The sequence below is a fragment of the Pongo pygmaeus genome, chromosome 2 (assembly GCF_028885625.2).
Source record: "Pongo pygmaeus isolate AG05252 chromosome 2, NHGRI_mPonPyg2-v2.0_pri, whole genome shotgun sequence".
Lineage (NCBI taxonomy): Eukaryota > Metazoa > Chordata > Mammalia > Primates > Hominidae > Pongo > Pongo pygmaeus.
In genome coordinates, this window is record NC_085930.1 from 150,298,112 (window position 1) to 150,323,976 (window position 25,865).

Sequence of the window (25,865 nt, forward strand, 5' to 3'; positions counted from 1 at the left end):
TTTTGTCACTAACTTTTTATCTTAATTGCCTATGAAGATGTTCCAAGTAATACATACGGAGAAACCACTCTATGTCCAGGCAAATAACTGTGTAGAAGCTAATGAATGGATAGACGTACTCTGCAGGGTGAGCCGATGCAATCAAAACAGGCTCAGTTTTTATCATCCCTCTGTGTATCTAAATGGAAATTGGCTCTGCTGTCAGGAGACCGGTGAAAACACTCTCGGCTGCAAGCCATGTACTGCGTAAGTTTCTTTCTGATTATAAAAGCAGTGTGTCAAAATTTGATATATCCATTCAATGTTAATATTATTTGTCCATGAAAAGGAATGACATACTGATCCATGCTACAACAAGGATGGGACCTTGAAAAATTATGCTAAGTGAAAGAAGTCAGTCATAAAGGCCACGTATTATCTGATAACATTGATATAAAGTGTCTAGAATAGGTAAATTCATAGAGACACAAAGTAGATTAGTGGTTACAAGGGATAGGAAGGGAGGAATGGGGAGTGCTATTGGATGCCGAGATTCTTTTAAGAGTGAAGAAAATGTTCTAAAATTAATAGTGGTTGCACAAGTTAAAAAATTTTAAGGCAATGTTTAAATAGAAGCCTGAGCTTGAACCAAGATATCAAGAAAGAAGGGTCCTTAGCATTCTCTTTCTAATTGTATGGAACAACCATTGTATTTCTGTAGACTTAAATAATAATGTTTTGTGATGAAGCATAGGTTGTGGAAATGATTTTACTTTAAAATTTCCCTCCTTCTGATTAGAGTCACATAACAACCAAACCTCTCCTTGGCCCCACTTTATTTTAACTGTCAAATGAAACTAAATTTCCAGACTTCCTTCTGCAAAAGTCTGTGGTTCTATTTTTAGTCTGAAACCATCAGAAGTCCTTGGCATGTTAACAAAATAAAATTTGTACAATATCTTTATTTTTTTATTTTTACCATAGAGGTGTCCCTGCAGACATCCAAATAGATATTGATGAAGACAGAGAAACAGAAAGAATTTATTCCCTTTTTACCCTCAGTTTACTTAAGCTGCAGAAGATGGAAGGTAAATACACAATCTATTTTTATATAACCATAATCTTTCATTACCAATTCCTAAAGTATTGCTTTAGCATTATACAAAAGTTGAAAATACTCATAGATTTACCAAAATGTTATTTATTGAAAGTTGACAAATCCACAGAGAGGCATTTTTCATTGACATTCATGAAGTAAAAATACTGTTTTTGCATGAAGGTGATGATGATGCTAATAAATAAAATGTATATATTTTAGTTATCTCGGCTCTGCCAAGGGAAATCCCCTCAGCATAAGACACTTGAAAAATTCTTATTTGTACTACATATTGCATTTATAGAATTTAGTTGTCTGATCAGAGATTTATTTTCCTGCTCTTTGTAGAGGCTTGTGGAACTATTGCAGTCTATCAAGGACCACAGAAAGAGCCTGATGATTATTCTAACTTTGTAATCGAGGATTCTGTAACAACCTTTAAGACAATTCAGCAAATAAAAAGCATAATTGAGAAGCTGGATGAACCTCATGAAAAATATAGGAAGAAAAGATCCAGTAGTGCAAAATATGGGAGCAAGTGAGTAATTTTTAAGCTATTGTAAACATATTTTTAAACAGAGTTTGAGATTGCCTCTCCTGCCCCATCGTCACACCTCCTGCTCACCCACATCTGTCAAGATCCAGCTCAGGGCCATTCTCTGGTGCAAGTTGCCCTGGCCTCTCAAACTCAAAGTGCTCTTTGTGTTGCTCAGTTTAGCCATCATCATCGCTTCTCGGCCTTTTGGCTAAGATCAAGTGCAGTTTAGCCATCATTTCACTGTGTTGGTGCTATACTTTATCGACTTTTTAATTTCATATATGTGTATATGAAATTATATATGATATATGTATATAAATATATATTTTATATATATATATATATATATATTTAGTTTTTGTGGAGACAGTTTCTTGCCCTGTCACACAGGCTGGAGTGCAGTGGTGTGATCATAACTCACTGTAACCTCCAACTCGTGGGCTCAAGCGATCCTCCCGTCTCAGCATCTTGAGTAGCTAGGACTACAAGTGTGCACCACTGTGCCCAGCTATTTGTTTTATTTTTTGTAAAGACAGGGTCTTGCTATGTTGCCCAGGCTGGTTTTGAATTCCTGACCTGCAGCAATCCTCCTGCCTTGGCTCTCAAAGTGCTGAGGTTACAGACATGAGCCAACACTACCAGCCTGTCACCAGTTTTAATGTTATGTTCAATTGTAATTCATTTCTTGAATACTTAATAGCTTTTCGTTTTGTTTTTGTTTTTACTGATCCTCCTTCTACAGTATATAATAAGAATTCACAAAACTCACCCCCCAAAAAAATAAGCTGTAAAAGTGCTAGAAGTATTTTATAGTTGATTTTTTGGACCACTTCAGGTGTAGATGGATACTGCAATGGATAACAACAGCAACAACTCGCATTTATTGGGAACTTACTCTACCAAGGGGCACTGTGCTTAGTACTTTACAGCTTATTTAGATTGCTTTTAGAAGCAAGTTAATGAAGTCCCAATTGAGGTGGCTTAAACAATAAAACTATTTACTCTTGCAAATTAAGTAGTTAACTTCTGCAGTTGGTTAATTCAGCAGCTCGGCACTGTCATCGAGGAACACCTGCCACTCAGCCAGCCTCAACAAGGTGATTTCTCTCTTCCTCAGGCTTGTTCCCTCATGGTCACAGATGAGCTGCAATAATTCAGAGCCCCACATTTTTATATGATAGCATCCAGAGGCAGAAAAGGCTGTTTTCTCCGTACTAGGAGAAAGGAACCTTCTCTAGAGTTACCCCCAGCTTTCCCTGAAACACATGGCTGCCCAATGTTAGAGCAGAATCAGGGTCCGTTTACAAAGAAGTGGATAGGGAGGGGATGGATCTTGGGCCAGCAAGTAACAGTGTTTGCCACAGTGAACACTCACTGATCCTCAAATCAGCCCAATTTGGTTTTATCCTCATTTTGCAGCTAGAGAAACAGAGGCTTAGGGAAGCTAAATGCCTTGCCCAAGGTCACACAGCTGACTAGTCACACAGCTGACTAGGGCTCTGAATCCTGGCCCTACCACTTTAAATATTCTTTGAAAAGTATGTGTATTAATAATTATATTTTTTATTCATGTACAATAAAAATCAATTTGACAGGTATAAATATTTATATGTTCTTCCTAGATAGATGCCTCAATTAGAAAGGTTATTATAAGCATCCTAATCCTGTCTTTTCTGTATTAATGTAATTGGTTCCTTCCAACAGTAGTAATCCAGTTTCCTTGGAGCCCTGGGAAGTTTCCATATGAGATCCCAGACATTCTTTCTTAAATAGTACCTCTCCACTCATACCCATACACACCATACCACTTCCCAGCTTTATTTTTCTTTATTAAAAAATATCAACCTCTACTGTACTAAATATCTTACTAATTTTATTTACCCTGTACCAGAGTGTAAGTTCCATGATGGCAAGGGTTTTCTTGGTCTGTTTTGTTTACTACTTTATCTTTAAGTTCTACACTAGGGTCTAAGATTGAATAGGTGGTCAGTAAGTACTCGTTGAATTAATGAAACAAGATTTGGCATGAGAGATTATCCAGGGAAAATTCTAAATACTTAATGGATTATATATTTGTCACCCTTTAAATTTTTGTATTTCTTAAATTTTGAAAAATGACTTTTTTTCTTCTCTAGGGAAAATCCAATTGTTGGGAAAGCATCTTAGAGTTTAACAGATTGGTTCAGAAGAACTGGAAAATATTATTTTTCTTGGAGCTTTTCAATTCATCATATATTTTGTTCATAGTATTTAAGAATGAGCATCCGCTTCAATGTCATCTGCCTCCACATTGTATTTAATATTTAATAATTGAAATTAATTGTTTGGGAATCCTGGTGTTGATGTATTACTAGAGAATTTAAAGCCCAAGATTCCCTTCATACCTGTGTGACCAAATCCATGTTTCTGCAACTTCTTTTTAATCGAAAGACTCTTCCTAGAAAAGCTTTGTAACAAAGGGAGAACTCCTCCGTAGCAAGAAACCATCTCTTCTTGTAACACTCTGTTCTGTGGACTTGTTTTCACTACCATCAGTGCCTGCTCTATACTGCCAACATTGTGTTTTACTAGAAAATTCCAATTCATGACAGTTCAGAGCTTTTCATTTAGGCCATGTAGACCCTCCCGCTTTAAAAAAGAAAAAAAATAGGAAATGTTTTTCCTTTGGCCCATCAGTCATTACAGGTTCGATTCAAGACAGTGATAGAAACTTTAGAAAACTGCCAGAGCATCCTTGAAAGTTGGTAGATCCTTTTGCCTAAAGATGTAAACAAAACTCAAGACAGAAGGAATCAGGGAATATGTGCTATTGTGTGCATCTTGTTTACATTTGGGATCAGTGATGGCAAAAGAAGTAATGAGACCACTGAAATTGTTTTCATTGTTTTAAATACCAGGTACTCATTTTCTTGATTTGAAAGTTTAACATGACTTCTAAGGACATCTCTTCAAAAAGAAAGTAAACAGGGAATGAAGGTGGTGGGAAAATCACTTCACTTCACCCGCTATTTCATGTTGTAATAAGGGCCACCATAAGGATGCCCTCCTCATAGTGTTCGGTTCTGATCTTACTCGAGAACAGTCACTCGGCGCACTTTAATAATCTGGACTGCTCCAGATTATACTTTAGATACTCCATGGTATCTAATCTTTATGATCAGTTGAATGATCAGTGTTTAAGTCTAAAAATAATGCTTTCCTGAAAATGTTTATATTTCATTGCTGTTTCCTTATTGCCTGCTAGCCAAATGGAATTTGGGCAAGCAACTCTTTGAAGACTTTTTTACCCTAGAAATTTACTTTTGTCCTAAAAACCCTAACTGTAAATAAGCAGTCGAAGCAAGTTACCACCTTGAAGTTGAGGATACACTTTGCTTCATCAGTATTAAAAACCATGGTACTCTTATTTTGTCTTTTTTAATTCAAAACATTTTCTAAATGTGGTACTTTGAACCTTGGAGTATTTACATGTTTCTGTTCAAAACTGTGACTTATTAATGTAAGTCTGCTAGTAGTACTTTTTTTGTTTCCCTGAGCATAAGCTATATTTCACGATATACTTTGCCAATTTTGTTATTGGTGGGTAATCGTTTTTAAATTATATTGTTATTAGGTAATTATTTTTAAAGACTACTGGCATACAATCAAAGTTGTTCCATAAAAGAATATAACTGAGCAATGTATTTCTCTAAATGACTTGTAAAAATCAATGAGTTACGTTTAAGTCTGCATTATGCTAGATTATTACTCCCAGCTTATTTTAAAGACAAGTTTGAAAGAGTCCTTTAAATTTTATAAGCTTGTAGATTCCGTAAACTACACTGATTTATACATTTGAAAGAATTTAGCCATTTAATAAATTTCTTATTCTCAAATTGCATTTAGATTAAAATTCCTTTTAAGAGTCTCTGAAATGTCTACCTGCGAAGAACATGTAAACATTGCCAGGTACCAGTCATTATTCTTTAGTGGCTTTTTAGTACTCTGCTATTTTTTTTAAGGCCAAAGAAATATGCATCTAGCATTTCTAATACCAAATCCCCAATTGTGATTGTTTTAAAGATCATGGCATGATCACAGGGACCAAGGCTGTGTGCATATATAACTCTGGATTTGAAAGGAGGAGAGTTCAGCCATCTAGTTCTTTTCTTCATATGACACTTTTAAACAGCCAGTTTGACTGGAATTAACCAACTTGGCACAGCCTAAAAAAGAAGTAATGTGAAATTAAATTATTTTTCTTTGAAAGTCTTTTGAAATAAGAGACCATGTAAGTAGGACCCTAAGACAACCAAGGAATTTGCTTCCAGGGCCCTCATTCCTCTGCCCTTACTTACAAATGTTTTAATTTTTACTACCTGATATTCTTTCTCTACCTTTTCCACATTTGAAAATATACAAGGCAGCTCACTTCATCCTAAAAACCTAAAAACTCCAGGAAAGAAAGAAAAGGATGATATGGGGAAATTTGCCATAAATGCCAGTTCTGGTTTGTAGTTTAGCCATTTCCATCAGTTGAAATTGTGGTGTGATCTGTTGCTTGTTTTGTTGTTGTTTTGTTTTTGTTTAGCTTTGTTTTTTAATATTCATTTAATAAGATGATGGGCAATAGCAAAGATTTTTACTCCCAGGAATATAATTTATCAAATTGAACTATTTTATTTGCCAAAGAAACTTGTTTTTAATATCACGGGTAATGGGTAAGTGTGAAAACTAGGCTTTTTTTAATTAAACAAAAAAAGGTGACGAATAATATGGCTTTTGTTTCTGTTTCTGAAGCCTGATTTCATTTATGCCAGGTTTTGAAAAACAGATCTTTTTATTAAGTGAAAGCACCTTAATTTGCTCTAACGGTACATCCTGTAAAGACAGAATTCTGCATAGCCTTTTAGGTGTTTTTACAGTATGTGAAAAATGCAAGACTCATTCTAGAGTTAAATTACCAATCTTGGTTGACATTATCTGCTTCCATTTTTATTAATTTGGAAATTAATATGTTGCTAGTAAATATCGGTTTTTACAGTACCCAGTTTGAAAATGTAAGTTATCAAAACTTAATGTAGTGAATTTGTGTAACCATGTTGTATTGTTGAGAATGTATTTTTATTTAAATTTTATTTTCTTATCAAGAGTATTATAAAAATTAACTTTTGTAACTGTCGCTTGGAAATAACTCAAATAAATTACAAGAAGCCTGTCTGTTCTTTGTGAGACTGTATTTTCTTACTGATTTAGTAATTTCTTCTTAAAATTATTATACTTTTCCTATTAGTAAGGGAACTGTGGAAGTGAGAAGTCTCCAGTAAGAATGATGCAATCTGAAAAGTGTTCAGTTTTCTTGCACTTAACTAGGCTGATTTTTGATGGGTTTGTTCTTTTTTTTTTTTTTTTTTTTTTTTGAGACAAAGTCTTGCTCTCCCCAGGCAGGAGTGCAGTGGCATGATCTCGGCTCACTGCAGCCTCTACTTCCCGGGTTCAAGCAATTCTCCTGCCTTAGCCTCCCCAATAGCTGGAACTTCAGGTGTGCACCACCATGCCCAGCTAGTTTTTGTATTTTTAGTAGAGATAGGGTTTCACCATATTGGCCAGGATGGTCTGTATCTCTTGAGCTTGTGATCTGCCCACTTCGGCCTCCCAAAGTGCTGGGATTACAGGCGTGAGCCACCATGCCTGGCCTCTAATGGGCTGTGTTCTTATATGTTCATTCATTAAGCAGACTTGTTTTGAGGACCCATGGTGTTCAAAACACCTTGCCAGGCTCCTGTCATTCCCTAGAGCCATGTACAACTGTCATGGAGGAATATAATTCACTTGTGTCTAGACGAAGTTTAAAGCTGAGTTTTCCAGACTATGTTTGACTTTTTAAAGAACAGTAGAAAGAAGAATTCTTTCAGAGCCTATGGTTACTCAGGCCCTGCACTGACCCCTGCAGATTAACCTACTCCATAGCTTGACCTTCAGTGCATCATCCTTCAGGATGTTAGAATTTGCCCGTGTTCTGCCATTTTGCTGAGATGCCTGGAGACATCTCTGGTGACAGCACCAGAGACCAGGTTAGTGGGTATAACTTGTGCCCTCAACAAGAGAAGCCAGGATCCTCCCTGATTTGTGCCTGAACCCTTTTATAATAGCATCCCTAAAAAACCCTTCTATAAAACAAAGCCCCTGGGCTCCAGAGGAATTTAAGGTTAACAAAATGGAAAGGATAGGGTTCTGAATCTCTATATTTATTGAAACTTTAGAATTCCTCTCATACTAGCCCATGTATAGAATAGAACTTGTGAAAAGCATCAGATTTAGGGTTCTAGTCTACGATAGAAGTAAACTAGGTATTTAAGGGAGAGGGGACCATACTGCTATTTCAAATTGTATGATTCCAAAATGAGAGACACCTAGGGCCAGAGTCCCTTTATTACACAAGAATAAGAAACAAGACATACTTTGGCACTCCTGGTATATGTTTTTCTACTCCAGTGGCAAGTACGGAACTCCTCTGGAAATGTTTCAGAGAATAACCTGTCTTGGGTACTGACCATATTCAGAGATCTTTGGTCTTAATTCTTCATACATACCTTCACCTGAGGTTTGCTCTTTTGTGGCCAAAAAGTTCATTCTTTGGCTTACCATTTTGCCATTTGACTTCATAGTTTAGGGACACCATTTGCCGTCATATTTTGAGCTTATGCCTATTTTTTATATTGACAGCAGAGATGTGACTTGTTTAATTAAAGTACTATTAAGATTTCATCACTTTTCTGCCTTATATTTCAAACCCTTTTTGTTTTGTACTGTTAGGCAAAGCCTTTGTGCTTTTTATTGATCTGCTTTTTGAGTTGGAGTTCAGTCTTAGATACATAAATTTTACTCATCAAGAAAGAATTCTGTTGTCTAGAGCAGATAACATTGTTTTCCAAACTTAACATTTTTCTCAACTCCATCCAGAACCATGAAGACCACACTGCCTGCAGAGTTAAAGGAGCAACCATTATTTTAATGGTTCCCCGTGCGCAATGAGGTAAATGATCCCTAGACAGACACCTCAGAATCTGCATCAGAATGTAGTTTTTTTGTTTTTGTTTTTGTTTTTTGAGGTGGAGTCTCGCTCTGTCGCCCAGGCTGGAGTGCAGTGGTGGGATCTTGGCTCACGGCATCCTCCACCTCCCAGGTTCAAGCAATTCTCCTGCCTCAGCCTCCCGAGTAGCTGAGATTACAGGTGCCCACCACCACGCCCGGCTAATTTTTGTATTTTTAGTAGAGATGGGGTTTCACCATGTCGGCCAACTGGTCTCAAACTCCTGACCTCAGGTGATCCACCCGCTTCGGCCTCCCAAAGTGCTGGGATTATAGGTGTGAGCCACCTTGCCCAGTCAGAATGTAGTTTGAAAGACATTGTCAATATTATTTTACATTTGGAAATGCAGAATATCACCTAATTTTATAATACAAACTACGAAAAACAAAGGTCAACAAAATCATCACTGAGAGAGAGTATAGATGAGGCCATAATTCTCACCTGGAGACCTTTGGGGCCTGAGGTTTCAGTGTTAATGTGGGACATTTGCTTTTAAAGCTTGGAAAACACAGGAATATAGGCTTAAGTAAATTCCAAATCTTGACCTAAAGTCTTAGTAATAAACTGCCATCAAAATTATGTGTCAGGAGTAAGAATACAGCAAAAATCACTGGTCCCTTATAGCTTGTACTCTGGGAAATTGAAGAAAAGTAAAATATGTCAGATGGTGGTATGGAGCAAAGTAATGTGCAGGAAAGAGACAGGGAGTGCTGCATAGGATGAGGGGTCAAGGAAGGAGATATTTTTCAACAAAGACCTGAAGAAGGTGAGGAAGGAAGTGATGTGGATAGGAAGTGAAGTGATGTGATATGAGGGGAAGATCCTCATAGGAAGAAGAAATAAAATTACACAGTATACTCAAGAACAGCAAGGGGATTGGTGTGGCTGAAGCAGGATGAGTGAGAGGGAATGGGAGACAGGAGACCTGGGTGATGGAGAGGTCAAGTGGCTCAATGACGTGATTCACTTACCTTTTTTGGATTGCTCTGACTGCTATGTTGAGAAACATCTCAAGGAGGCCATAGGAGGAAGAGGGGACAGGGTAGATCAGTATAGTCATCAGGTGAGGGGTGATGGTGATAGCGAGCGCCATGGGTGATTGGAGTGGTCAGGTTCTTGTTATGTTTGATGGTAGAGCCAACAAGATTTATTGACAGGCAGAATGTGGAAGAAAGGAGTCTGGGAAGATCCAGTAGCCTAAGCAACTGGAAGAAAAGGGGTCATTCACTGAGATGGGAAAGACTATAGGAGGAGCAGGATTTTATGTGTTGTATCTATGTCCATGTTAATGACTCCTGATAGCCAGGTCCACTTAAATCACTTAGTAGCAGCACGTATTTTACCCGGTTTTAGACATTTATCATAACTTCCTCACCAGATTGTAAATGACTCCAAGGATAGGGAAGGGCTTTTATTATACCCTACAACCCTTGCTCTTAGTCGCAAAAAGGCGCAATAAACATTCCATGAAGGAATAACTTACTGTGGCTAATGGTGGAACAAGCAAGGTCTTGGCTAACAGTGATGACTCAACTAGAAACTACATTTATGATCTTGGTTAAATAACCTCTTTGGGTTTGTGTGTCTTTACACATGTAAGATTTTAAAGATTATATTGTCTAGAAAAAGTATCGGGCCCCTGCTACACACTACATACCCTGCTAAACCCAGGGGCCCTAAGATGCTGCCCTCAAGCTGCTCTGGGTCAAGCTAGGGACTGGACCAGAGGGACCTGAGGATTTTTCACAAGTTCAATGCCCAGACAACCCCTAGGGCCCCTCCCACCCCCCAATTATTTGTGTAGATCATTCGATAATTCCTCCAGTGGACTCTTCCTGAGAGGATGTTCCCAGCCTTCCCCAAAAACTCCATGACAATGGACCAATTTAGCAGCATCTTTGACCCTATAGAATGTATTGTAATGCTTCCCCCAGAAAAGTCCTGGTCATTCCTGAGATTTTTGGCTTAACCAATGAAAGAGCCTGATGTGGGAAATGAACCCAGCACCCATTCTGCCAAGGTGTATGGACAAAAAGCAGCCTTGACCGGGTGCGGTGGCTCACACCTGTAATCCCAGCGCTTTGAGAAGCTGAGGCAGGCGGATCACTTGAGGTCAGGAGTTCGAGACCAGCCTGGTCAACATGGTGAAACCCCATCTGTACCAAAAAATACAAAAATTAGCTGGGCGTGGTGGCGGACACCTGTAATCCCAGCTACTCCGTAGGCTGAGGTGGGAGGAGTGCTTGAATCCAGGAGGCAGAGGCTACAGTGAGCCAAGATTTTATCCCTGCACTCTAGCCTGGGTTGGACAAAAAAAAAAAAAGCAGCCTTATGGCTCAAATAAGGAGCAGACTGACAGTTGCATTCTGTTGGCACAGAACACATCTTGGATGATAATGGCCCTTCCAGTGTGCGGCATAGATCCAGATATTCTCTCCTCTGGCTGGGCAGCCACTCGTCTACCCCTCCCACTGTTTATAGGGAACATGGAAAAAATTAAAACGTGTGGCCAGTAAGAATGTAACCATCATTTGGAGACTCAATTGGATTTTTTCATGTGGTGGTTTAAAAGAAAACAAAACAAAAATGCTACGTTTCAAAAACATTTGCAGCAAAAAATAAAGTAAATCATTATCTCAAGCAAATTTTTATAAGTAAATGCTCTATTTACTTGTATCTTGGAAAGTTTCAAAACATTTTATTTTATTTAAATGCTTAAGGGAATGTAGAGATTTGCTCAGTTATGAGATAGAAATGCTTAAATCTAATCACTCTATTTGAAACATTTTATCCACATATTGAGAAATATGTGAAAACTTTTACCAACAGACCACTAAAGCATAGTAGGGAAGCAAATCATATCACCTGCGTACCCTAAATTCCTAAAGTCTATATAGCAGTCAGTGAAAGTGCCAACATTCAGTTAACCTTTGTTTTTCAGCCACCCTAACAACAGCAGGGGGTGGCGGGGAGGGGGATGGAGTTCACGTTTCCAGTCATAGTTCAAGAGGTGTTTTCTCAAACCAGACCCAGGCTTCCTACAATTTCCTGCAATTCCAATACAACCAGCCCCACAGGGTTGGGGGTGGGAGGAAGAGCTTGTCCTTTGGCCTCCTTTCCACTGGAACCCTTCACTTGTCATCTTAAGAAGACAAAATGGCCTGGAGGTGGGGGCTGTGTGGGCTCCTCAGGCACAAGAGCCACTTACAGAGCGTGGGAAGGCCTGGCCTGCACCAGCCTCAGACCCCACAACCCTCCTTCAGGGCTTCCAGGGCCACTCTTAGGCCACATAGGTGGGCTTAGAGGATCAGTGCTATCGTGCCCTCTGCTGAACTAGTGCACATAATAAATTCTAAATAAATGTTATTATTACTACGAGGCCTGAGACAGACACCCAATCTCATAAGAGGTGCCCAAAACACTTAGGTAGCCCTCCTTCAAACCCTTGATGCTAACTCAACCTGTGGGGGTTTTGACTGGGGGTCACACTTTGAGAGCCATTGGCTGCTCCATCTCTTTATAAGACTGGCTCTGCCTGTGACAAAGTAATACCTAGACCACCTTAGAACAGTGGTTCTCAACCAGGGATGGTTTTTGCCCCCAGGGGACGTTTGGCAGTATCTAAAAAAAAATTTTTTTTTTTTAATTTTTGAGACAGTCTCGCTCTGTAGCCCAGGCTGGAGTGCAGTGGTGCAATCTTGGCTCACTGCAACTTCCGCCTACGAGGTTCCAGTGATTCTCATGCCTCAGCTTCCCAAGTAGCTGCAACTACAGGCATGCCCCACCACGCCTGGCTAATTTTTGTGTGTGTATGTGTATTTTTAGTAGGGGTTGAGGGGGTTCACCATGTTGGCCAGGCTGGTCTCGACCTCCTGACCTCGTGTGATCCTCTCATCTTGGCCTCCCAAAGTGCTGGGATTTTACAGGCATGAGCCACCATGCCCAGCCTCAAAAAATTTTTGTTGGTCACAACTAGGAAATTGCTATTGACATCTAGTGGGTAGAGGCCAGAGATGCTGCTAAGCATCCTACAAGGTACACAACAGACCCCAACCACAAAGAAGTGTCAGGTCCGAAATGTCACTAGTGCCTAGTATATCCAACAGTTAAGAGCACACAGGCCTAAGGGACAGACCTGGTGCCACTGGCCAACTGAGCAGCCTTGGCCTTGTTCCCTAAGCTCTGCAAACCCCAGTCTCCAAGCATCAAATGGGAATGATAACGATATCTGACCTCAGAGTTGGTGTGTGGAACATAAACAGAGTCACACAGCTTAGGTCCCTGAGCACACAAGCAGGTGCTTGGTGAGTGCCAGGCTTTATTTTCGGGTGATCCAAAGCTGTCTGCAAGGGGAACTCCACTTTGCTCTGTCTGAGCTACAGAGACCTTGTTTTCACAGATCAGGGCATCATGACCCCAGGTTCTCCATTTGGCTGTGCCCCTGACTTCTCCTCTCTATTACCTTTGCTCAGTGCTAGGGATACTCATGCAAGCGTGCAGGTGGAAGCCTACCAGGGGCGAGAAGTACACAGAGAAATCTCCACCCTGCTGAGCAAAGCAGCAGCATTACCACGCAAGAGCTCCAGAGAAACCTCTTTTCTCAGAGCTGCTGGCTCAGTGGAGCAAAGGTGACTTTGTGAGACTGTGTGTGGGTTGAACCAACCCTAACTAGGATATTAGGAGCCATGCTGGTCCCCTAGTAGGAGGGTCCAGGCCTAATAGTGAGGCCTCAGGAGGAGTGGCCTCCACACCACACCTGAGAGGAGGGAGATGGGGAAGCTGCTGGGCGTAGGGGATGGACAGCTAAAGGGCTCCCTGAAGAGGAGAGATCAGAGCCCTGCCCGAGGCCCTGGTGGCCAGAAGGGTACAGAATGGGAGGCACGCTGTGATGATGACCCCATGCCACAAGGAAATTTCTTTTCTTTCTTTTTTTTTTTTTTTTTTTTGAGATGGAGCCTTGCTCTGTCGCCCAGGCTGGAGTGCAGTGGCGCCATCTCAGCTCACTGCAAACTTCTACCTCCCAGGTTCCAGCGATTCTCCTGCCTCAGCTTCCTAAGTAGCCGGGACTACAGGCATGCACCACCATGCCAGGCTAATTTTTGTATTTTTAATAGAGACAGGGTGTCACTGATACACACAGGAGACAGGGAAATACTGGATAGAAGAGGGCAGTTCCCTGGCAAAGGCCCACCCTCAAGCCTGGAAACCTGCGGCCCTAAATGAGGACAGGCATTCCTGTTTTTGCCCCCAAAAGTTGCCTTTTGACCTGCCGTGCTCCCCTATCCTGTACCCATATAAACCCCAAACCCCAGGCTCCACAAGCAGATGAGATGAACAGAAGAGCAGAATGGCAGAATGGCCTGGCGGAGAGAAGAGAAGGAGTGCGTGAACACGGAGAAGAGTTCAGCTGGGGACAGTTGGAGAGGAGATTGGCCACTGGATGGCCAAACTCGAGGGGAAGATCATCTTCCCACTCCATCCCCCTTCCAGCTCCCCATCCATCCCACTGAGAGCCACCTCCACCACTCAACAAAACCCCTGCATTTACCATCCTTCAAGTCCATGTGCGACCTGATGTTTCCTGGATGCTGGACAAGGACCTGGGTACCAAGAGGGCACTGAAGTTGGTTAAAACTTGAGCCGTCCATGGATGGCAAGGCTAAAAGAGGGCACTGTAACATGCACCCACTTGGGCTTTGGGGGTCACAGACACCTACCCCTGGGCACTGCCCTGGGGCTGGAGCCCAGGGGTATTTGCCCCAGCTCCTGCACCTGCCCATCTGCTCCCCCTCCCATAAGGGGTTCGAACGCATATGGCAGCCAAACAGATGAGCCACACCCCTGTCGCACGTCCTGTGTGGAGGGGTCAGGGAACTCTCCCGTTTTCATCACCCTGTTGCCCAGACTGGTGTCAAACTACTGGACTCAAGCAATCCACCCACCTCAGCCTCCCAAAGCGCTGGGATTACAGGCGTGAGCCACCACCCTTGGCCTCCAGGAGGAAATTTTTTACTGTGTCGAACCAAAAACTGCCTCCTGCAGGCCCTGTCCTTCCCTCAGCCCTCTGCCCCTCTACCCTGCCTCTTGAAGGCAGCCCCACCCAGTTCTGGAAGCGTCCTGGGGGCAGAAAGGACTTCAGAAGCTCCCACCGCAGCAGCATGTGGCTTCCACCTGGGCTAGGGTTAACAGATTTAGGAAATAAAACATAGGACACTCAGTTAAGTTTGAATTTCAGAGAAACAACAAATAATTTATTAGTCCAAGTATGTTCCATGCAGTACTTATGTATTTTATCTGGCAGCTGTCCTCTCTACACACACACACACACACACACACACACACACAGAGGACACAGTCCCTCGGGAAAAGGAGCCCCTGGGGAGAGGCGCTCTGCCCTCGGCCCACCTATGGCTGCTGCTTCTGAGGGGTGGAAGGTGCCTGCGGGGGGTGCGCCCCTGAGCTCTAAGCAGGATGCAGTCAGCTTACGAGGGACCATCTTCAAGTCTCCAGAAAGTCCTAAGTTCAAGGAAGGGATAAAACTCCAAGCAGGCCCAGGGTAGCCCCAACCTCCCTTTCCCAGCCCTCCCCTGTCCCATGAGCCCCTCCTTCCTCCCTCCAGCAGGGCCTCCCCGCCCAACCTCAGTAAGGACTTGGCCCCAGGAGGCTTCCCTCAGGTGACTCACTGGGCACCCAGCCTTTGCCCCATCGGTGGAATCGCACTGGTGCGGATGTGTCTCAGAGCCTGGAAGCTGGAGTCAGGGCCCTAGGCTCCTTTCCTTGCTGTCATGTCCCCTTACAAGTCCCTTGCTCACCCAGTCTCCATTCCTTTCGCTGGAAATTGGAGACTGAGGACTCTGCCTCCCTCAGGAAGTGTGTAGTTGGTGGTAAAGGAGGACACCTGTGTTCGGGGCAGTCATTATTCTTTGGGGCCCTAAATCTAAGTCTGTGCAAGGGGTCACCACTACGGCCATCTGCTCTTTCCCAGATGGGAAAACGTAATAGCACGAAGAGTAGCTTCGGGACAGGCTCCAGGGACCCTTTAAACTCTTCTAATAGAAAAGATGCGGCCGGGCATGGTGGCTCATGTCTGTAATCCTAGCACTTTGGGAGGCCGAGGACGGTGGATCACCTGAGGTCAGGAGTTCGAGACCAGTCTGGCCAACATGGTGAAACCCTGTCTCTATTAAAAATACAAAAAAGTAGCTGGGTGCAGTGGCACATGCCTGTAATCCCAGCTACTCTGGAGGCTGAGGCAGGAGAATCGCTTGAACCCGGGAGACGGAGGTTGCAGTGAGCCAAGATTGTGCCACTGCACTCCAACCTGGGCTACAGAGGGTGACTTGGTCTCAATAAAAGAAAAAAGAAAAGAAAAGAGAGGAGAGGGGAGAGGAGGGGAGGGGGGGAAAGGAAGGGGAGGGGAGGGGGACTCTATCCCATATAGAAGGATTAGTCACACCTCAGAGCAGAAAGGCCCCCTCCATTCCTTGCAGTTCAAAAACCCTCATTTTGAATCTTTTCACATTCCAATAGTCATATTTGCAGAGCATCTTTGACTCTTTTTCAAATTTCCACATCATCTAAACTTTCATGGCCTCGGGGAGAGAGCCTAGTCCACCCTTCTAGCCTCACCCGGCTCTGCCTCAGTGCACAATTCTGCCAGTGTACAGCCCACCCACAGTCCAGATCACCAGGTGCAGGCAAGGTTCAGGTGCCAGACACTGGGGTCAAAGTGGACCAGAGTTCTAGAAGGAGGGACGAGAGCTAACGCAGAGGGCATTCATATGCATTTCATGAGTACTCTCTTACATAATCCTCACAACAGTCCTGACACCGAGGGAGATTCTGCTGCCCAGAGAGGGTAAGTGGCCATCCTAACAAGAAAGGTATGGCCCAGAGCAGTCCAACTCATCAGGCCAGCGGGTGGAAGCCTGAGTGCAAGGCTTAGAAAACTTGAAGGCAGGCTAGCACATGCTCAGTGCCTCTGTGGGAGGCTCAGCTACCACTGAGGAGCAAGGGCAGAGTCACAGGATGCAACGGGGCCGCTGACAAGCCTCCGAATGCAGGGGCCCAGAAGGGAACCTGGAGGACCAGGAATGGGGGAAGCTGGATGAGGAAACAGGAAGCATCGTGGCAGGCACCTGTGATGTCTGACCTGCAGCCCACCTCAAAGTTGCCACATCTGACACCAGACAGCCCAGCAGTGCGCCCCTCTTGGGTCTGAATGGGCCCAGCAGGAGGTGTGGAGGACAGGCATGTGAGACATCAGCGGGGGCCCAGCCAGAGCCCAGGGGGACAGGTGTATCACCGGCCCTGGAGCCCTGAAGTTCATCCCTCACATGCCCTGGTGAAATGCTTCCCAGCACCAGACCTAAGCTGGGCCCAGACACAGGGCACTGTGCCAGGATGGGCCCTGAGTCACCCCTGCCCTCCCAAGCTCAGAAGCCACCTCCACCCTCATTTCCCCACACTCTGCTCTGCTCCTTCCTCAGTGTAGACTTCTGACGAGCACACTGTCCCTGCACCTCCAGGCCCAGGCCTCAGGCTCACTGGACACTTGTTTCTAACTCTCGTTCACTGACAGAGTTTTCTGCCCAGTCCTGCGGATCTGCCCACCCCGGACAGGCAAGGGGCCAAGGTCAGGCCTCAGACTCCCTCCTCTCTGTGGCTCAGTCCCAAAAACTGACTGGGCTCAGATACTTAAAACTTTAAGGACTTTCTCCCAATATCATGGATGCTCTGTCCCAAGTTCAGACAGCCACAGAGAATCCAGGATAATCCTCTCTCCCAGCACAGTCATCCCAGGGAGTGACCACACCTAAGTACCTTCCAGGAAATTGTCAGGTACCAGGCAGATTCTTGACCCTTGAAACAACCCCTTCACCCAGAACCTGGGAATCAGCCAGAGGGGCCTTTCTCACCCGCCCTCCTTAAACCCCCTATTTCAGTGCAATCCCTGGGAGATGGAGTGTCCCTTCTCAGGCTTCTGCAAGTCGGTTTCCCATCTGAGAGTTAACATTTTAGGGAGCTTTGGAAAGAAAGAGAAACATTAGACCAGTGGTTCTCCAAGTGTGGTCCCCAAGACCAGCAGCATCAGCATTACCTGGGCACCTGCTAGAAATGCATCTTTCCGGCCAGGCGCAGGGGCTCACACCTGTAATCTCAGCACTTTGGGAGGCTGAGGCAGGTGGATCACGAGGTCAAGAGATCGAGACATCCTGGCCAACATGATGAAACCTCGTCTCTACTAAAAATACAAAAAAAAATTAGCTAGATGTGGTGGCTCACGCCTGTAGTCCCAGCTATTCAGGAGGCTGAGGCAGGAGAATCACTTGAACTTGGGAGGCAGAGGTTGCAGTGAGCCGAGATCGTGCCACTGTGCTCCAGCCTGGGCAACAGAGCCAGACTCCGTCAAAAAAAAAAAAAAGAAATGCATCTTTCCAGGCCCCAGCACAGATGAGTCAGCCACTGCAGGGTGAGCCTGAGCCATCTGTTTCACAGGCCTTCCAGGTGATTCTGACGGTGACTCAAGTTGGAGAACTCCTGCTTTTAGCACCCTCCAAGCTGATCTGGAAAGGTGATCAGGTGCTGTAGACCTCCCTGACACCTGCTGCCAATGGGAAATCGGCCACCTGCCTCTGGGGGGCACAGGCAATTCCTGGAAGCACTGGGTCGTCCTGCAAGCCTCCTCTGACTTACTGTAGGTGTTAACATTGAGGGGGAGCCCCGAGCTGAATCCAAGTGGCATGGAGCCACCCAAGATAAAAAATTAAAGTTCTCAAAATATTATTGTTGGGAGTACTTGGGAAGGCTCTAGTGTGGTGCCTTTTACACAAATATTGTGAATCACAATAACTGTGTTTATCTTCTTTTTCCTTCAGCAAATAAGGAAACATCTGTGGGGGTGCTGATATTTATTTATTTTTGAATGAGCATCGTAATAGTGGAAATATTTTGTATGTGATTACAGAACCCTGGGGCTAAAGCACTGCCCCTGAGGAGGAGCAAGGAGTTAATTGGTAAATAATGTAGACATTCCCTTCTAATTAAGAAGACTTAAACGATAAATCCTTGTTTTTTAGGTGGCATCGCTTGGGGTGTCTCTATAAAATGCAAGGTCAGCCCAGTGGGGAACGAAAGCAGTCCTAGCAGAGGGTGCCTGACCCAACAATCTCAAATTATACTGCCTTTTCTGGGCCTCAGTTTTCCCTTGTTTCTCTGCCTCCTGGAGGAGCTGAGAAACCAGGTGTAGCTCTCTGGACTCAAGCCTCTGATCTTGTCTGGAGCCAGCCCCTTAGGAAGAATCCATCAGTGCAGATCCCCACTGTGGCCGCCATAAACCTCCTGCCTAAGAATCACATTGACCTATGTGACTCATGCACTCAGTGCAAGAGAAAAGAAGGTGCTCTGTGTCCTGGGGTGACAGGGCAGAAAAGAAGAACAGCCTCTTAAACACCCACTTAAGGAGAGCTTGATCCTGAGGCTGGATGTGTGCTCTGACTCTGCAAGATAAAGAAACGCATAACAGGCCAGGCCCAGTGGCTCACGCCTGTAATCCTGCACTTTGAGAGGCTGAGGCGGGTGGATCACGAGGTCAGGAGTTCGAGACCAGCTTGGCCAACATAGTGAAACCCTGTCTCTACTAAAAGTAAAAAAATTAGCCAGGCGTGGTGGTGCACACCTGTAATCCCAGCTACTCGGGAGCCTGAGGCAGGAGAATTGTTGGAACCTGGGAGGCAGAGGTTGCAGTGAGCCAAGATCGTGCCACTGCACTCCAGCCTGGGTGACAGAGCAAGACTCCATCTCAAAAAAAAAAGAAAGAAAAGAAAAGAAATGCATAACAGGTACTTGTAACAGGAGGGGTGAATCTCAGCACCATTATTCAGAGTAAAATAATTAATAATTGCTGGACAAAAAAGAGTACTTGCTGTGTGACTTATTTGTATAAAATTCTAGAAAGTGAAGACTAATCTACAGTGACCGATAGCAGTGATTTTCTTGTGGGAGGGATTACAAGGGGTCCAAGAAATCTGGGAAGTGAAGGAGATGCTCACTGTCTTAATTGTGGTGATGGTTTTGATGGGATTCAGGACAAACTACTCCCAAAATATGGCACTGTAACTGAGAGGTGAAGCCAGCTGGACTTCCTGGGTCAAGTGGGGACTTGGAGAACTTTTCTGTCTAGCTAAAGGATTGTAAGCACGCCAATCAGCACTCTGTGTCTAGCTAAAGGTTTGCAAACGCACCAATCAGCACTCTGTAAAAATGCACCAATCAGCACTCTGTGTCTAGCTAACAGTTTGTAAATGCACCAATCAGCACTCTGTAAAAACGAGCCAATCAGCACTCTGCAAAATGGACCAATCAGTGCTCTGTAAAATGGACCAATCAGCAAGATGTGGGCAGGGCCAAATAAGGGAATAAAAGCTGGCCACCCAACTCAGCAGCAGCAACTAGCTGGTGTTTACTTCTATGCTGTGCAAGCTTTGTTCTTTTGCTCTTCACAGAAAATCTTGCTGCTGCTCACTCTGGGTCCGTACTACCTTTATGAGCTGTTAACACTCACTGCGAAGGTCTGCAGCTTCACTCCTGAAGTCAGCGAGACCATGAACCCACCAGGAGGAACAAACAACTCCAGAAGCGCCAACTCTAAGAGCTGTAATGCTCACTGGGAAGGTCTGAGGCTTTACTCCTGAAGTCAGCGAGACCACGAACCCACCAGGAGGAAGAAACTCCGGATATATCTGAAGAGCTGAAGGAACAAACTCTGGACACACCATCTTTAAGAACTGTAACACTCACCGCGAGGGTCTGCAGCTTCATTCTTGAAGTCAGTGAGACCAAGAACCCACCAGAAGGAATAAATTCCGGACACATAACCACCCAACAGATTCCCCCTGCCCACTGCCTAGACAGAGCCAATTTATCAAGACAGAGGAATTGCAATAGAGAAAGAGTAATTCACACAGAGCCAGCTGTGTAGGAGACCAGAGTTTTATTATTACTGAAATTAGTCTCCCCAAGCATTCGGGGATAGGAGTTTTAAGGATAACTTGGTGGGTTGTGGGCAGCCAGTGACTCAGGAGTGCTGATTGGTTGGATTGGAGAGGAAATCATAGGGAGTCAAAGCTGTCTTCTTGTGCTGAGTCATTTCCTGGTGGGGGCCAAGAGATTGGATGAGCCAGTTTATCGAGCTGGATGGCACCAGCTGATCCATCAAGTGCAGAGACTGCAAAATATCTTAAACAGTGATCTTAGGTTTTACAATAGTGATGTTATCTCCAGGTGCAATTTGGGAAGGGTCAAAATCTTGTAGCCTCTAGCTACATGACTCCTAAACCATAATTTCTAATCTTTTGGCTAGTTTGTTAGTCCTACAAAGGCAGTCTAGTCCCCAGACAAGAAGGGGGTTTGCCTTGGGAAAGGCCTGTTACCATCTTTGTTTTAAACTATAAACTAAGTTCCTCCTGAAGTTAGTTCAGCCTACACCCAGGAATGAACAAGGACAGGTTGAAGATTAGAAGCAAGATGGAGTTGGTTAGGTCAGGTCTCTTTCACTGTCTCAGTTACAATTTTGCAATGGCGGTTTCAGCACATTGGCATATTGAATTATTTTAAGCTGAAAGACTTTCAGAAAATAGTCCCATTCCCTTTTCTCCACCCATCTCTCCTGAAGCAGGTCATTGTAAGGTCAGCCCAGAGAAAGGAAGAATGACCCAAAGTTAGGCGAGTACATTTATTGAACCTGCCGGCTGCTCCATCACACTCAGAGGAAGCAGCCCTGAGCTTACAAAATGAGGAATTTATACTGGGGAGGGGTGTTTGAAGGAGTTCTTTGGTATGGCCACATTCCGGGGTTGTTTGCTGTTTAATTTTGTCACATATCACTTTGTGACGTGTATGGTAGCAACTAGATGAACAGCAGGAATTTACAGGTGTAGGTAAAGTTTGTTTATGCTTCCCATGACCTCCCCCGTGCAGCCCAGATGGTTTGTAATTGGAGTTTGCTTATCACAGCAAGCCCTGATAGGTAAAGTCTGCTGGCTTTACCGTGGCACCTGGTGCCTAGATAAGGGCTTAGAAATGTAAAGGGGCTCAGGGGGAAGGGTGGACGGCACAGAGAAGAGTTGCAGAGCATTAGGTGGAGGGGTGGGCAGCGTGGAGAGGTTTGGGGGAATTGTCAGCAGTACCAAGAAGCTTTTGGGGAAGTTTGTCCTTAACAGTCATAAAACCTAGGAGGGATTTTCTGACCTTCCACCAAAGCAGGTCACAAGACACTCACTTGAGAGGTACCCTTCCTATACTTGGAGAAAAGGAACATCCTTATCTCTGAAATCATGGGGTCACAGAGAAGAATCTGAGCAAACAGGCCTTGCTAAATCCCTCCCAGTTCATCACCAGTAGATCACACCTTTGTTCAATTATATTCCTCCATGACTGTCCACTCTTCATCAAAGTTAGCGTAAAAATATGCAAGTTTAACTGTTTCTTCTGGTCTTCATTTCCTTATGAAGACTCTTGTGTCATGTAAAACTTACATAAAATAAATTGAAGGCCAAGCGTGGTGGCTGATGCCTGTAATTCCAGCACTTTGGGAGGCCGAGGCAGGTGGATCACCTGAGGTCAGGAGTTCAAGACCAGCCTAGCCAACATGGTGAAACCCCCGTCTCTACTAAAAATACAAAAATTAGCCAGGCATGGTGGTACACACCTGTAATCCCAGCTACTCGGGAGGCTGAGGCAGGAGTCTCACTTGAACCCAGAAGGTGGTGGTTGCAGTGAGCCAAGATCGCACCACTGTACTCCAGCCTGGGTGACAAGAGCAAAACTCCATCTCAATAAAATAAATAAATTGATATGCTTTTTTTTCTAGTCTGCCTTTTATTATGGGGCCTCCATCATGAACCTAGAAAGGGTAAAGAAAAAATACTTTTCTTCCCCTACATTTTTATGAGTGGTCCATATGTCAAAACTTATCCAATTGGACACTTAAGTATGAAGTCTATTATATGTCAACAGTGCCTTAAAGCTTAAAAAATAAACAATTCTGTTTCTTTGAGAAACTGTTCACGTATGTGCTAGAGTTCCTCTTCTTCCTGACTGAGTTTGAATCATACAGATTTTTGTGGTGAGCTGTTATCATCAAAAGAGTCATAAAAGATATTCCGGGGTGAATGGTGCAGGTGTTTGTATAAGAGGTAGGGAATGAATGTATCTTCTCTGTATCAACGTTAATATTGGTAATCAACAATTTGAGCATTTGTTATCTGCCAGGCTGAGCATTTTACAAACATCATATAATTTAACGCTCACACAATCTTTTGAGTAGATATTATTGGATCCATTTTCCAGAGGGGGAACCTTAGTCTCAGGGACACTAAGTAATTTCCTAAGGGGCAGCAGGCAGACCCAGGACTTGAACCAGGTTCACAGATCTGCATTCTAAGATGTTAAACTGTGGCCATCTCTGGATGGCGTGATTACAAGTGAAATTTTTAAAATATTTTTTATTTTTATGTATTGCTAAAACTTTCTACAATGAACATGTACTTTTTTTTTTTTTGAGATGGAGTTTCACTCTTGTTTCTCAGGCTGGAGTGCAATGGCGCAATCTTGGCTCACTGCAACATCTGCCTCCAGGGTTCAAGCGATTTTCCTGTCTCAGCCTCCCGAGTAGCTGGGATTACAGGCGCATGCCACCATGCCCGGCTAATTTTTGTATTTTTAGTAGAGATGGGGTTTCATCATATTGGTCAGGCTGGTCTTGAACTCCTGACCTCAGGTGATCTGCCCGCCTTGGTCTGTTAAAGTGCTGGGATTACAAGTGTGAGCCACAGCGCCAGGCCTAACATGTACTATTATTAACAGAAGTATTTTTAAGCCTTTAAGTTGTTATAACCACTTTGCAACAATACTTTAAAAATTCTTCTCCAGTAAAGATAATCCATACTGCTTACTGAGCCTAGTAAATGCCACAAGCTTAATCTGTCATTTTAATCTGCAAAGTACAAAATGGGAAGCTGAGGCTCTGAGTAGGTGAATTGTATTCCCAAAATGACAAGTGTGGGAGGCAGGATTTCAACTCAGAGCACTCTGGCCCTGGAACCACTTATTCTTAGCATGGCACCAAATACCACCACATCTGACCAAACACTCTACAGCCATTTTAACGTCTCTGAAGTCCCTGTCCAGTGTTGGTCAGGCGTACACATGTTTAGCATAGCTGAAGTCACTGCGTCTATCTGTCATGGATTTTTCCCCACGTCAGACGGTTTGAGAAATATTTTCCACATTACTTTTGAACTTTTTCCACTTCTCATTAGTTCTTTAGAGGACCATGCAATACTTCATGCTACTGATGTACTATAATCACTTCTTGGCCGTTCTTAAAGAGTGATTTGCAATGGGCTTTTCAAGGAGCCAAAAAACTACCTAGTAACTTACATTCCTCTTCAAAAGGAACGGAGAGAGAAGGGGAAAATATACCCTTATGTTTAGAAGCAGGTCAGTCACATTCCAAAACATGACAGGGAAAGGCTCAGAGAAATTAACTCTTTCATCCTCAAGAAGGAAGATTTACGGAAAAGCTCAAAATAGTTCACCATATTGATGCTTGTGGACTGTCAGTCCAAGTATTTCTACTCTTCCATAAAATAGCACATTTTCTTTCGCTCACTATGAAACAGATTATCTACCCAACCTCTTCCTTGGGGACTACATGGATTCATTATCTCGCCACATGCCAACCCTGGAACTTCCGCTGACAGTGGGTCAACTTGGACTGACACTTGGAAGCCACAAACTAACACACCAGTGGCCACACAACTATAAAATCCAGCTAATCTATCTGCCTCCTGCCTGCCTTCTGGGCTGTCAGCTGCTTACTCAATGAAGACACCTGTCACCCACCTCATCTTAGCCATGCCTCATTTGGCCTCCCTGGCACGCAGGCAGTGCTCCAGCATGGCCTTGTTCCTTCCATGATGCCTGCATCTCCATCACCTCCAGACTCGGCTGAAGCACTCACCTCAGAAACTGAGATCTGCTTCCACAGTGGCTACGCTGAGAGCCAGGTGGCACAATCTGGAAGTGCAGGTGCAAGGGGCTTGAAATTGACCAGTGAGAGATAGGAGGCAGGAGGGAGCTGGCAGATAAATTCTTTTCTCTTGACTCTGCTGAGATACAGTGGTTGCATTTAGCTTGGCCATAAACATAGCTCTGACTGTGATCAGCCCAGGAATGCACCACTTTGCGTTTCCTTTTTCTCTTTCTGAGCCTTTTCCCTCACATTGGTTGCCTTGGGCTTGTAGTTCCAACTTGTTTTTAGGGAACACAAGTTATGACACCCATCAGGTCCATTGTTTGATATAGTAATTTCCCCAGTGATTCACAAACTTTTACACAGCCTCAAAAGCATGACTCTGTGCATAAGAATCAAGTATTTTATGAAATACCCAGGAATGGTGGATCTATCTATTGCTTTTTTTTCAGTTTTCCTAAAAGGTATCATATCATTCACTTCACAGGAAAAAACAACAACAAACATATGGCACATGTTAATATTCGATGACAACCACTATAGCAAAAATTACTTTTTAATATTAATTTAGTGCATTCACTACAGTGTCTAAAAAATTTAAATTGATTTAGGACACATTTTGGGAGTAGCTGGTGTATGTCAAGTCTTTTTACCAATTACTCATAGTATAAATATCCTATCTCTAATATATAATGAACTTCTAGAAGTCAATATAAAAACCAAAATAGAAAAAAAAAAAGAAAAATAAGAAAAGAATATGCACAGTAGGTTTACAGAGAGGAAAATATGGCTTCCTTACACATGGGGAAATGTTGAATTTCACATGTTATTTTTAAAATACAAATTAAAACTACAAAATATCATTTTTCACTGATTAGTTTTGCAAAAATAAAAAGTCTTACACAGTGTGAGCTAGGGTGTGAAGGAAGAGTTACTTTTAGGTATTATGTTAGAAATATTTGCCTCCATGATGAGATCTTGCCACATTAAAAAGTAAAAGAAATATTTGCTTACAGAGGGCAATTTAGCAAAATATCGACCAAATTATAAATGTACACCTCTACTGACTATGCTGTTCCATTCAGACATTTATCCTGTGGATATCTGGATAGGTGTTTGCAAAAAATCATCTGCATAAAGTTAT

General features: G+C 43.4%; 1 protein-coding gene and 1 long non-coding RNA gene across 5 annotated transcripts in view; one reads left to right on the forward strand and one right to left on the reverse strand.

Annotated features, from left to right (window-relative positions):
* RASA2 (RAS p21 protein activator 2) overlaps positions 1 to 6,812 on the forward strand; it is a 129,114-nt gene extending 122,302 nt beyond the window's left edge. For 2 of the 4 annotated variants that reach the window (XM_054480198.2, XM_054480199.2), the window contains exons 21-24: positions 38 to 246; positions 964 to 1,067; positions 1,424 to 1,613; positions 3,749 to 6,812. In XM_054480198.2, coding sequence (XP_054336173.1) covers positions 38 to 246; positions 964 to 1,067; positions 1,424 to 1,613; positions 3,749 to 3,779 — 534 coding nt within the window. In that variant the 3' untranslated portion in view covers positions 3,780 to 6,812. The remainder of the gene's footprint in view (positions 1 to 37; positions 247 to 963; positions 1,068 to 1,423; positions 1,614 to 3,748) is intronic. The other 2 variants (XM_054480200.2, XM_054480201.2) reach the window with 1 other exon arrangement.
* A 13,857-nt stretch (positions 6,813 to 20,669) lies between these two features.
* On the reverse strand, positions 20,670 to 24,723 carry LOC134739189 (uncharacterized). Its single transcript, XR_010125770.1, has 2 exons — positions 24,592 to 24,723; positions 20,670 to 20,836 (listed from the first exon to the last, which is right to left on the reverse strand). It is a non-coding gene; the product is annotated as an uncharacterized LOC134739189 (long non-coding RNA).
* Between the last annotated feature and the right edge of the window lie 1,142 nt (positions 24,724 to 25,865).